The sequence below is a fragment of the Pseudophryne corroboree genome, chromosome 5, assembly GCF_028390025.1.
Source record: "Pseudophryne corroboree isolate aPseCor3 chromosome 5, aPseCor3.hap2, whole genome shotgun sequence".
Taxonomy (NCBI): Eukaryota; Metazoa; Chordata; class Amphibia; order Anura; family Myobatrachidae; genus Pseudophryne; species Pseudophryne corroboree.
The window spans coordinates 537273819-537287284 of record NC_086448.1 but is presented as its reverse complement, the minus strand read 5'-3'; the positions used below and the strand labels follow the sequence as shown (position 1 = coordinate 537287284).

The 13466-nt window shown below is 46.4% G+C and overlaps 1 protein-coding gene across 6 annotated transcripts in view; it reads right to left on the bottom strand.

Annotated features, from left to right (window-relative positions):
• Window positions 1–354: 354 nt before the first annotated feature.
• Window positions 355–13466, bottom strand: part of PHACTR1 (phosphatase and actin regulator 1) — an 806703-nt gene continuing 793591 nt past the window's right edge. For all 6 annotated transcript variants that reach the window (XM_063923183.1, XM_063923185.1, XM_063923182.1 and 3 more), the window contains 3 exons: window positions 11307–11447; window positions 2717–2793; window positions 355–1470 (listed from right to left, as the gene is read on the bottom strand). In XM_063923183.1, the coding sequence (XP_063779253.1) occupies window positions 1455–1470; window positions 2717–2793; window positions 11307–11447 (234 nt within the window). In that variant the 3' untranslated portion in view covers window positions 355–1454. The remainder of the gene's footprint in view (window positions 1471–2716; window positions 2794–11306; window positions 11448–13466) is intronic.

Sequence of the window (13466 nt, the reverse complement as noted above, 5' to 3'; positions counted from 1 at the left end):
AGAAGGACCTATCCCTGCTGCCCTGCAGTAAGGTGGTCATCCATCTTTTGATTAAAGTATATAATATTTTTGTAATGACTTCTTGTATGAAATAATTAAGCAGTCTCAGCATACAGATTGTTGCTTTATAATAATGCACCTGTGATTGTGAAGTGTTGTTTGATGAAAAGCATTAACTAAATTTGCAGAACTCTTTTGTGGTTCTCCCATTCCAGTATGTCATTAAATTAACCTTGAATCCAAATTATGGTCAGACATAATCACAAGCATCCTAACCAATATTATGATTTTCCCGGTTGAAACCATGAATAACACTGCAGTCTGCCAGAGCTATATGTATAAATACAAGGAAGATTTTAAAAAATATTCTTGTTTATTTCTTCATTTCATTTACAAGAAAACTCCATGTTAATATTCACAGGTTCAATCAATGGAGATTTCTAACCTGGCATAACGGTTGAGTTTGTCTTCACCAATCCATTCCTACTCTATACAGAACAGGCACAATATAATGACACCACATTCCCAAAGACAAACACAATCAATATCTGCCTTTAGGAAAATATTTTCCTTGATGTAGAATGAAAGTAGGACTGATCAAGACTGTACCTGCTGATCCAGAACTGTAATGAGTGGTGGCCCATTTATCTGAAGAACTGTACACTGAGAGATCAGACAATGAAATGCACAGTGCAACTTACACGGAACCATGTATGTAGAATCCCAGCCTAAGTACATATAGGCCACATTACTTTGGAATTTATAGAAATGTTTTGTTTGTTCAAATGGGTAGCTGTCTCTGTATTGTTTTACTAACTGATCTAAGATAATGTGTAAAAAAAACTAATGGTGGTGTTGGTGCCACGAACCAGTTGCAAAGCTACATGACGCTGGCCATTCCAGCCCTGTCTATACATCTCACAGAGTGAGCGCATAATCCGTTTTGTATTCGGAAAACAACAACCAGTGGCTTGCATGGAAGATATGACACGTAACTCGGAATGCTTTACAAAGAAAAAGTAGTGCAGGTCTCTCTCCTTTGCTTACACATCCCATATAGATTTGGCTGAAATGCATCAAGCTGCTCTGACATAGGCTTTAGAGGTCTCCATACTTGGGATCTCCTCGCACGGTCGTCCAAGTGGACCCCCACTGACACTGAGCTGTACCATGTTCACACCCGAGCACTTGAGGAAGAACAAGCACGGCTCAGTCTGTACATTCAGGACAGGTCCACACATTGTTTGCTGACATTTTTCTTTGCACAAACTTCACATTTTAAGGTCTAGTGATGATGGAGATCATCTATGAAGATTATGCAAATGACATTTTCTTCTCTTGAAAAAACAAGGCAGTTCCAAAGATTTACATTTAAGTATAAGAGAAAATAAAATATCCCAGCACTTGTGGTTCCCTTTTTGAAAACAGTAAAGTATTCAAGTAGAACTTTAATGCTAGGGTCTGTGAAACCTGCAGGAGAGAGAAATGTCATGAATGAAAGAACACTGTACTACATGTATGAATTATATCATTCTCTTGGGTATTCTTATACCTATTCTGTTACTAGCAAATAATAGCATTTTATTTTAATGTAAGCATTTGTCATGATCACCAAATAATGAAGTACATATTAATGAGCACATAATATTATTATTATTATTATTATTTATGTCCAATTATTTTGGAAACAACAGCATTAAGTCATTAAATAAATTGATAACTATACCACAAAAATCTGTACTGCATTAAAAAGGTAGCTGGCCCAAATTTAATTGTTTGGTCAGAAACTTTCCCCATTAGTCTGTACATCACCATCAACACTACAATTGCAACTATTTGTTCTCCCTCCAGGGGTGTCGTGGACACACTGCGCGGCTGGATCCCGACAGCCGGGATATCGAATGCTTCCCGATACAGCCAGTATTTTGCTGCAGAAAGCGGGGAATACAGCCAGCATCTTGCAGCAATGGGAGGATCCAGTCAGCATCTTGCAGCAAGGTGGGGGGACACAGCCAGTATCTTGCAGAACTGGGGGGTAGATACAGCCAGTATCAAGCAGCAAGGGAGGACGGGGCAATACAGTCAGTATCATGAAGCAAGGGGGAAGGGGACAGCCAGTATATTGCAGGGGGGGGGGGGAGGGGGGGAAGGGGGCAATACAGTAATTATCTTGCAGCAAGGGGAGGATACAGCATGTATCTTGCAGCAAGGAGGAGGGTGGGTGGTACAGTCAGCATCTTACACCAAGGGCGGAGGGAGAAAGTGGAGAAAGCCAGTAGCTTGCTGCAAGGGGGGTGAAGCCAGTATCTTGCAGCAAAGGTGGGAATGCAGTAGAGATGAGCGTGTTCGGATTTACCCGGATCTCAAAATGGAATCTTATAGGCTCTCGGATGTCACATGTTTTGGTTAGACAATAAAAAAAATCCAGATAAATCCAAACTTGCGTCAATTCTGGCGTTAAGAACCGAGTAAATCCAATTCTGCACATCTCTAGAATGCAGCCAGTATCTTACAGCAAGGGGGGATACAACCTCAACAGTTGGGTCTCCTCAGGTGCACAAATAAACTCTTACTGTACTTGGGAAATGTCAGCCTGCCCCATTTCTCCCCCGCAACATGGAGAAGCGTCTTAGTCTACATACAGACTAAGACATACGTCATTTTATTGAACACTATAATACTAAACCAAGTCAGCAGAAACACTGTATATACAAACCTTGTTAAATGCCTACTTAATTCATGGACCTCCATTTCTGTACTTTTAAACTCGTTCAGCTCTTTACGTATAGCTGCCTGGAAAAATAACACATGACAAATGAAATTACATCTTACTATATGGTTGACATACTGCTATATGGTTAACATACGGAATAAAACCACACTAGAGACAATTAGACTGTTTTATTTAAAATAATAATCTACTACATTTAGGGGGTCATTCCGAGTTGATCGCACGCTGCCGATTTTCGCAGTGCAGCGATCAGGTAAAAAAATGGCAAAACTGCGCATGCGTATGCACCACAATGCGCATGGGTACAAACAGCATCGTTGCTGTGCAATGCTTCTAGCGACGAATCCATTCGCACAGCCGATCGCAAGGAGATTGACAGGAAAGGGCATTTGTGGGTGTCAACTGACCGTTTTCTGGGAGTGGTAGGGAAAACGCAGGCGTGTCCAAACGTTTGCAGGGCGGGTATCTGACGTAAATTCCGGTACCTCCGTTGCTGGAATCATCGCACAGGATAAGTAACTACAGAGCTGGTCTTGTTTTGCACAAAATGTTTTTGTACCGCTCGGCTGCACATGCGATCGCACACTTGCAAAGCGAAAATACACTCCCCGTGGGCGGCGACTATGCGTTTGCACGGCTGCTAAAAGTGGCTAGCGAGCGATCAACTCGGAATGAGGGCCTTAATATCTATTACTGCTGATGTGTAAAACAGAGAAACCAACCTTGCTATGTGGCTGAAATATTGGGTCCTAATAAAACACAATTTCTTTTTTTGTATAACCCCCTTTAGTGCACTCATTACTATGCAATGGCTAGGATAATTTGCTTTCATTAGGCCTCAATTACAAAGTGTTCTATGGGGGTAATGTAATACAGAAAAATGCAAAAATCATAATCAAAGCAAAATCTTCCTTATTACTGATTGCTGCTTTCAATTTAATGATGAACTCACCTAAATAACACCAGCTCCTTCATCTCGGAACCTATTACAGGACCCCTGAGAGACCACTCAGTACATTAGATGTGTAACTACAGTAGGTGGTGAAGAGGTGTGCTGTGTTACATCAAAGTCCAACCTCCTATAGCACGCTTTTTATTAAAATAAGATTTTACTCACCGGTAAATCTATTTCTCGTAGTCCGTAGTGGATGCTGGGGACTCCGTAAGGACCATGGGGAATAGCGGCTCCGCAGGAGACTAGGCACAGCTAAGAAAGATTTAGGACTACCTGGTGTGCACTGGATCCTCCCACTATGACCCTCCTCCAGACTTCAGTAAGGATACTGTGCCCGGAAGAGCTGACACAATAAGGAAGGATTTTGAATCCCGGGTAAGACTCATACCAGCCACACCAATCACACCGTATAACTCGTGATAATATACCCAGTTAACAGTATGAACACAACAGAGCCTCTCAAAAGATGGCTCAACAATAACCCTTGTAGTTAACAATAACTATATACAAGTATTGCAGACAGTCCGCACTTGGGACGGGCGCCCAGCATCCACTACGGACTACGAGAAATAGATTTACCGGTGAGTAAAATCTTATTTTCTCTGACGTCCTAGTGGATGCTGGGGACTCCGTAAGGACCATGGGGATTATACCAAAGCTCCCAAACGGGCGGGAGAGTGCGGATGACTCTGCAGCACCGAATGAGAGAACTCCAGGTCCTCCTCAGCCAGGGTATCAAATTTGTAGAATTTTGCAAACGTGTTTGCCCCTGACCAAGTAGCAGCTCGGCAAAGTTGTAAAGCCGAGACCCCTCGGGCAGCCGCCCAAGAAGAGCCCACTTTCCTCGTGGAATGGGCTTTTACAGATTTAGGGTGCGGCAGTCCAGCCGCAGAATGTGCAAGTTGAATCGTGCTACAGATCCAGCGAGCAATCGTCTGCTTAGAAGCAGGAGCACCCAGCTTGTTGGGTGCGTACAGGATAAATAGCGAGTCAGTCTTCCTGACTCCAGCTGTCCTGGAAACATATACTTTTCAGGGCCCTGACTACGTCCAGTAACTTGGAATCCTCCAAGTCCCAAGTAGCCGCAGGCACCACAATAGGTTGGTTCACATGAAAAACTGATACCACCTTAGGAAGGAATTGGGAACGAGTCCTCAATTTCGCCTTTCCCATATAAAATACAGATAAGGGCTTTTGCCAATTCTGATACACGCCTGGCCGACGCCAAGGCCCACAGAATGACCACTTTCCACGTGAGGTATTATAGCTCCACGGATTTAAGTGGCTCAACCCAATGCGACTGCAGGAAATCCAACACCACGTTGAGATCCCACGGTGCCACTGGAGGCACAAACGGGGGCTGACTATGCAGCCCTCCCTTAACAAAAGTCTGAACTTCAGGCAGTGAAGCCAGTTCCATTTTGGAAGAAAATCGACAGAGCCGAAATCTGGACCTTAATGGAACCCAATTGTAGGCCCATAGTCACCTCTGACTGTAGGAAATGCAGAAATCGACCTAGCTGAAATTTCCTTCGGGGCCTTCCTGGCCTCACAGTACGCAACATATTTCCGCCATATGCGGTGATAATGGTTAGCGTTCACTTCTTTCCTAGCTTTACATAGCTTTACATAGTGTAGGGATAACTTCCTCCGGAATTCCCTTTTCCTTCAGGATCCGGCGTTCAACCGCCATGCCGTCCAACGCAGCCGCGGTACGTCTTGGAACAGACAGGCCCCCTGCTGCAGCAGGTCCCGTCTGAGCGGCAGAGGCCATGGGTCCTCTGAGATCTTTGTAACTTTTAGTTGAGGCGGGATGCCATAATGTCCACCTGTGGCCTTTCCCAACGGTGTACAATCATTTGGAAGACTTCTGGATGAAGTTCCCACTCTCCCGGGTGGAGGTCGTGTCTTCTGAGAAAGTCTGCTTCTCAGTTGTCCACCCTGGGAATGAACACTGCTGACAGTGCTAACACAAGATTTTCCGCCCATCGGAGAATCCTTGTGGCTTCTGCCATCGCCATCCTGCTTCTTGTGCCGCCCTGTCGTTTACATGAGCGACCGCCGTGATGTTGTCTGACTGGATCAGCACTGGCCGGTGTTGAAGCAGGGGTCTAGCCTGACTTAGGGCATTGTAAATGGCCCTTAGTTCCAGAATATTTATGTGTAGGGAAGTCTCCTGACTTTTCCATAGCCTTGGAAGTTTCTTCCCTGTGTGACTGCCCCCCAGCCTCGAAGGCTGGAATCCGTGGTCACCAGGACCCAGTCCTGTATGCCGAATCTGCGGCCCCCTAGAAGATGAGCACTCTGCAGCCACCACCACAGCGACACCCTGGCCCTTGGAGACAGGGTTATCCGCAGATGCATCTGAAGATGCGACCCGGACCACATATCCAACAGATCCCACTGGAAAATCCTTGTATGGGACCTGGCGAATGGAATTTCTTCGTAAGAAGCTACCATCCTTCCCAGGGCTTGCGTGCATTGATGCACCGACACCTGTATACGTATTAGGAGGTCTCTGTCTAGAGACGACAACTCCTTGGACTTCTCCTCCGGGAGAAACCCTTTTTATCCTGTTCTGTGTCCAGAACCATACTCAGGAACAGTAGACGCGTCGTAGGAACCAGCTGCGACTTTGGATATTCAGAATCCAGCCGTGCTGTTGTAGCACTTCCCGAGATAGTGCTACTCCGCCGAACAACTGCTCCCTGGACCTCGCCTTTATAAGGAGATCGTCCAAGTACGGGATAATTATTTCGGCCATTACCTTGGTAAATACCTCGGTGCCGGGGACAGACCAACGGCAACGTCTGGAATTGGTAATGACAATCCTGTACCACAATTTTGAGGTACTCCTGGTGAAGAGGGTAAATAGGGACATGCAGGTAAGCATCCTTGATGTCCAGTGATACCATGAAATTCTCCAGGGTTGCAATAATCGCCCTGAGCGATTCCATTTCGAACTTGAACCTTCGTATATAAGTGTTCAAGGCTTTCAATTTTAGAATGGGTCTCACCGAACCGTCTGGTTTCGGTAGCACAACATTTTGGAATAGTAACCCCGGCCTTGAAGGAGGGGTACCTTGATTTCACCTGCTGGAAGTGCAGCTTGTGAATTGCCGCCAGTACTACCTTTCTCCGAGGGCAGCAGGCAAGGCTGAGGTGAGGTAACGGCGAGGGGGAGTCGCCTCGAACTCCAGCCTGTATCCCTGTGATACTATTTGCAGAACCTAGGGATCCACCTGTGGGCAAACCCACTGGTCCCTGAAGTTCCCGAGACGCGCCCCTACCGCACCTGTCTCCACCTGTGGAGCCCCAACGTCAAGCGGTGGACTCAGAGGAAGCGGGGGAAGATTTTTGATCCTAGGAACTGGCTGCTGGTGCAGCTTTTTCCTTCTTCCCTTGTCTCTGTGCAGAAAGGAAGCGCCTTTGACCCGCTTGCTTTTCTGAAGCCGAAAGGACTGTACCTGAAAATACGGTGCTTTCTTAGGCTGTGAGGAAACCTGAGGTAAAAATTTTTTCCTTCCCAGCTGTTGCTGTGGATACGAGGTCCCAGAGACCATCCCCAAACAATTCCTCACCCTTATAAGGCAGAATCTCCATGTGCCTTTTATAGGCAGCATCACCTGTCCACTGCCGGGTTTCTAATACCCTCCTTGCAGAATGGACATTGCATTTATTCTGGATGCCAGCCGGCAAATATCCCTCTGTGCATCCTTTATATATAAGATGACGTCTTTAATATGCTCTATGTTAGCAAACTATTATCCCTGTCTTAGAGTATTAATATTATCTGACAGGGTATCAGACCACGCTGCAGCAGCACTATTTATGCTGAGGCAATTGCAGGTCTCAGTATATAACCTGAGTGTGTATATACAGACTTCAGGATAGCCTCCTGTTTTTTATCAGCAGGCTCCTTCAAGGTGGCCGTATCCTAAGACGGCAGTGCCACCTTTTTTGACAAACGTGTGAGCGCCTTATCCACCCTAAGGGATATCTCCCAACGTGACCTATCCTCTGGCGGGAAAGGGTACGCCATCAGTAACTTTTTAGAAATTACCAGTTTCTTATTGGGGGAACCCATGCTACTTTACACACTTCATTCATTCATCTGATGGGGGAACAAAACACTGGCTGTTTTTTCTCCCCAAAAATAAAACCTCTTTTATGTGGTACTTGGGTTCATGGCAGAAATGCGTAACACATTTTTCATTGCCGAGATCATGTAACGGATGTTCCTAGTGGATTGTGTATATGTCTCAACCTCGTCGACACTGGAGTCAGACTCCGTGTCGACATCTGTGTCTGCCATCTGAGGTAACGGGCGCTTTTTTGAGCCCCTGATGGCCTTTGAGACGCCTGGGCAGGCGCGGGCTGAGAAGCCGGCTGTCCCACAGCTGTTTTACGTCATCCAGCCTTGTAAGGAGTTGACATTGTCGGTTAATACCTTCCACCTATCCATCCACTCTGGTGTCGGCCCCACAGGGGGCGACATCCCATTTATCGGCCTCTGCTCCACCTCCACGTAACCTTCCTCATCCCACATGTCGACACAGCCGTACCGACACACAGCACACACACAGGGAATGCTCTGACTGAGGACAGGACCCCACAAAGTCCTTTGGGGAGACAGAGAGAGAGTATGCCAGCACACACCAGAGCGCTATATAATGCAGGGATTAACACTATAACTGAGTGATTTTTCCCCCAATAGCTGCTTGTATAAACAAGATTGCGCCTAAATTTAGTGCCCCCCCTCTATTTTTAACCCTTTGAGCCTGAAAACTACAGGGGAGAGCCTGGGGAGCTGTCTTCCAGCTGCACTGTGAAGAGAAAATGGCGCCAGTGTGCTGAGGGAGATAGCTCCGCCCCTTTTTCGCGGACTTTTCTCCCGCTTTTTTATGGATTCTGGCAGGGGTATTTATCACATATATAGCCTCTGGGGCTATATATTGTGATATATTTGCCAGCCAAGGTGTTTTTATTGCTGCTCAGGGCGCCCCCCCCCCAGCGCCCTGCACCCTCAGTGACCGGAGTGTGAAGTGTGTATGAGGAGCAATGGCGCACAGCTGCAGTGCTGTGCGCTACCTTGGTGAAGACTGATGTCTTCTGCCGCCGATTTTCCGGATTCTTCTTGCTTCTGGCTCTGTAAGGGGGCCGGCGGCGCGGCTCCGGGACCGAACACCAATGGCCGGTTCCATGCGGTCGATCCCTCTGGAGCTAATGGTGTCCAGTAGCCTAAGAAGCCCAAGCTACCACCAGTTAGGTAGGTTCGCTTCTTCTCCCCTTAGTCCCTCGCTGCAGTGAGTCTGTTGCCAGCAGATCTCACTGTAAAATAAAAAACCTAAAATATACTTTCTCTCTAGGAGCTCAGGAGAGCCCCTAGTGTGCATCCAGCTCAGCCGGGCACAGGATTCTAACTGAAGTCTGGAGGAGGGTCATAGTGGGAGGAGCCAGTGCACACCAGGTAGTCCTAAATCTTTCTTAGCTGTGCCCAGTCTCCTGCGGAGCCGCTATTCCCCATGGTCCTTACGGAGTCCCCAGCATCCACTAGGACGTCAGAGAAATTAACCTTAAAGGGTTGGGTATGATATGATGACAGTTGTAATATCATCATGTAACTGTCGATATTGTTATTGTTGACTACATACCCATCTTAAATACATTTCAGTTTAGCCTCATTTGGTGTATGGTTTAAATCCGTGGTTACAAAAATTGGATTGTGTAGTGCTATGAGGCAATGGGGTAAATTTGATGTTTAGGGGAAGATGTATGAAGCAGTGAAAAGAGTGGAGAAATGAGCCAGTGGAGAAGTTGCCAATGGCAGCCAATCAATTGCTACGTATAGTTTTATAGCATGCACTTGATAAATGTTACCTCAAAGCTGATTGGTTGCCATGGGCAACTTCTCCACTGGATCACTTCTCCACTCTTTTTGCTGCTTTATACATTTCCCCCTTACTGTTTTATGTTATCTTCAAAACAACGGGTCAGGGTGCCACTGGGAACCACTGGTTTCAATTATGAGGGTAAGAGGACATAAGGACAGTTTTCATTATGTGTCACTTTGTGTGTGTTGCACTTGCAATGGGCCTGATTCAGATATGGTCACAATGCTGATGCAACAGCAATCTTTTTTAGTGGCAGAACTGCAATGCATCAAAAGTGTAGCAGCTGCCCACAAGTGAACAAAGATGCCCACAGAATAGCTGCGGGAGCTGCAAGGGTGGCACCATATTTTATGTATATGAGATCGCAGTTGCACCCCGCAAGTGGCCACGATACATTTGCGTTTTTGCAGACACTCCCTGTTACCTTCCCCAAATGGCCTCTTCCTGCCAATCACTCTGCACATGATTCCTCACTGCGAGCAGCATCGCAAGGTACCTTGGCGCATGCACACTGTCGCTCCGACGCATGTGCAGTCTGTCAATAATCACTCAGTTGCGACACCATCGAAGCTGAGACTGCATCTGAATCAGCCCCCATGTGCCTAAAATGTACTTCTCCACCATACTACTATGTGAAAGGAATAAAATGTAGGACGACACACAGAGATCACCAGCTCTGAGCAGGTCCAAAACTCGGCCAAAATCTTTTTTTTTAAATGGCTGTATGCTCTTCCAAAGTCAAGGGACATCGGGCCTAATTCAAACCTGATCGCTGTTGTGCCAAATTGCAAAGCGGACGATTATCAAACGACTGCGCATGCGTACGGATTGTAATGCGCAGGCGCGAGGCCAAACTGCGAAAAAATCCTGTGTCTTTTTGGATCGCTAATCGTACGCAGATTGATTGACAGGAAGAGGACGTTTGGGTGTAGTAACTGTTTTCTGGGAGTGTCAGGAAAAACGCAGGAGTTCCAAAGTGTTTTCAGGGAGGGTGTGTGACGTCAGCTCCGGCCCAATCAGTCTGATTTTATTGTACTGCAGGAGTAAGTCCTGGGCTGCGCACAGACTGCACACACTGGAAAAACCATTCGATGGTGAGTGAGTTGTGGACGGATTTGCAGCTGACAGGCGTACGAACACTTGCACATGGGGGATTTTCACTCTGGCTGGGCGGCGACTATCCAATCGCAAACGTCTGCAAATTTGCAGAGGTGCGATCAGGTCTGAATTAGGCCCATCACTCAGTGCTTAGTAATCAACATGTGCATCCATTTGTGAGCAGTGTACTTTGCACTGAGATAGTGTACTTTGCACTGAGATATTACAGCTCTCTAGTGCAGTGTGACCCTAAATAGCCTGCTCTGTGGTGATATCATTATGATTACGGAAGGTAGCGCTAATGTATATAATGTCTCATCCTACTAACAAAATGAAATGTGAGCAGACATTTGTCATCACAGTGTTTATAAAAGCTCAGCGCAGTACAAAGCTCTTAGACAACACAGAATAGGTCTGAAGACAAATTGGTGCCGTTGTGTAACAAATGGCTTTGTTAACAAACAAGTCCAAGGGTAATGCTGCCAGGTTTACCTTGGAGACTACAGTCATTATATTTTATAGGCTGCACTGCTGAATAGTTTCCTCTTATCCCTATGGCAATTTTCTGTTATGCAAAAAACTCTACGCCTTGTTAATGTAAAATAATTAATATGCCAAATTTACAAACTTTGTCAGCGGCTGTAAGACGAGTCCACGGTTTGTCTGCTCTCCTGTCGTAGTCCTGTGCATCAGCCAACTCCACGTAATCACTGAAGCGAATTAGGATTTTCTTTTCACGCAGCTCCTCAACAGTGGGTCTTTGACTGAGCTGTGCACAAATTCAAGAAGAAAATAAGACACTACAGCACAAAGCTGGTCTGTGAAAGCTGTAAATGAACAGAGACTAGCTTATCAAATCTAGCAGTATGACCTGGAACAGCTTCCTCAATCTGACAGGCTGCAACATCATCTACTGTACGGTGTGCAATAAGTTTCCGGATGCAGTTGTTTTATATTTACAAACAAGGTGAACATTATATTTTTTAAAGTATTCGCCAGAAGAGTCTATGCAAAGTTGCGTGCGCTCAAACCACTTGGTGAAGCAGCTGGACCAGTATGTCTTCTACTGTACATGAGTGAAGCAGCTGGACCAGTATGTCTTCTACTGTACATGCTGGATGAGGTCTCCACTCCAGCTTCCGGTGACTCAAAATGAATCCCACACATCTTGCGCTTGATTTGTGGGAACACGAAAAAGTCGCAGGGTGCCAGGTCTGGACTGTATGGTGGATGACCAAGATCCTGGATGATTCATGAAAATCCACCACTTTCCTTGACTTGTGGACAGATGCATTGTCATGATGGAAAAATGCACCATGAGCGCGAGTTCATAGCCACCATCTGCTTGCCCACGCTGCACTCACATTGGAACTTCTGTGACGGCGCACCTCCAATTGTGGTCCGCTGGGCCGACTGTTGTTTGGTAGTTTAAGCAACCGCCATCAAACCTGGCCAGCATGTTGCGGCACTAAGTCACTCGAGCCTCCGTCTGTTCTCGAGTCAGCTGATGGGGCATCTAGTGTGTAGAAACCTTGCTCATGCCAAGCTTTTCATGGAGTTTCAAGTGGATGGATCCCGTAGAGATGCCTACCTCTATCTCTAACTGGACCACGGTCAACCAGGTGTCCACCTCAACTATGACCCCCACGGCAGCAACACTGTCCTATGTGACGGTAGACACAGGTTGGCCGCTGCACTCCTTGTCTTCTAAGGACCGTCTCCTGTACCGAAATTCTGCAACCCACTCAAACACAGTGGTTCGGGGCGGTGCTTTCGCCCCAAAAGCAGCTTGCAGTTGGTCAAAACTCTCCTGCCTGCACAGACCACTGTTATAGATGTAGAAGATCATGGCTCTCCAGTGGCCTCTGTTGAGCTCCATAACGAGTTTGTGAAGGAAGTGAACATGCAGACTTATTTGGAGTGGTGCTTATGGGGGTAATTCCAAGTTGATCGCAGCAGGAATTCTGTTAGCAATTGGGCAAAACCATGTGCACTGCAGGGGAGGCAGATATAACATGTGCAGAGAGAGATAGATTTGGGTGGGGTGTGTTCAATCTGCAATCTAATTTGCAGTGTAAAAATAAAGCAGCCAGTATTTACCCTGCACAGAAATAAAATAACCCACCCAAATCTAACTCTTTCTGCACATGTTATATCTGCCTCCCCTGCAGTGCACATGGTTTTACCCAACTGCTAAAAAATTTCCTGCTGCGATCAACTTGGAATTACCCCCCATATACGGTTCGGTGCGTTGATATTTCACAAGAACTTTAGTCAAAGACTACAGCTCACAACCAGACTGTCAGATTGTGTCTACTCTACCTATGCACTGCACATCTGGAAACTTATTGCACACCCCTATTATGGCGCACACTCACGTTTGTATCATCATTATTATTATTATTATTATTGTGTGGCACAAGCGATATTTAGCCCTCTAAAGTATATGAAATAATATTTACTGTTTCTGTTTATGATGCTTTACTTTTACCTGATTATATGTAGAACAGGACTGAAACAAGTATCATATCTGTGTGAAGTACAGTATGTTCGACAAAGAAGAAATATTAAGGGTGTCGTACGGTATGCCGGCGCTCGGGCTCCCGGCGACCAGCATACCGGCGCCGGGAGGCCGACCGCCGGCATACCGACAGCGTGGCGAGCGCAAAGGAGCCCCTTGCGGGCTCGCTGTGCTCGCAACGCTGTGCTCGCAACACTGCAGGCACGGTGGCGCGATGCGCGCGCCACACTATTTTATTCTCCCTTCAGGGGGTCGTGGACCCCCACG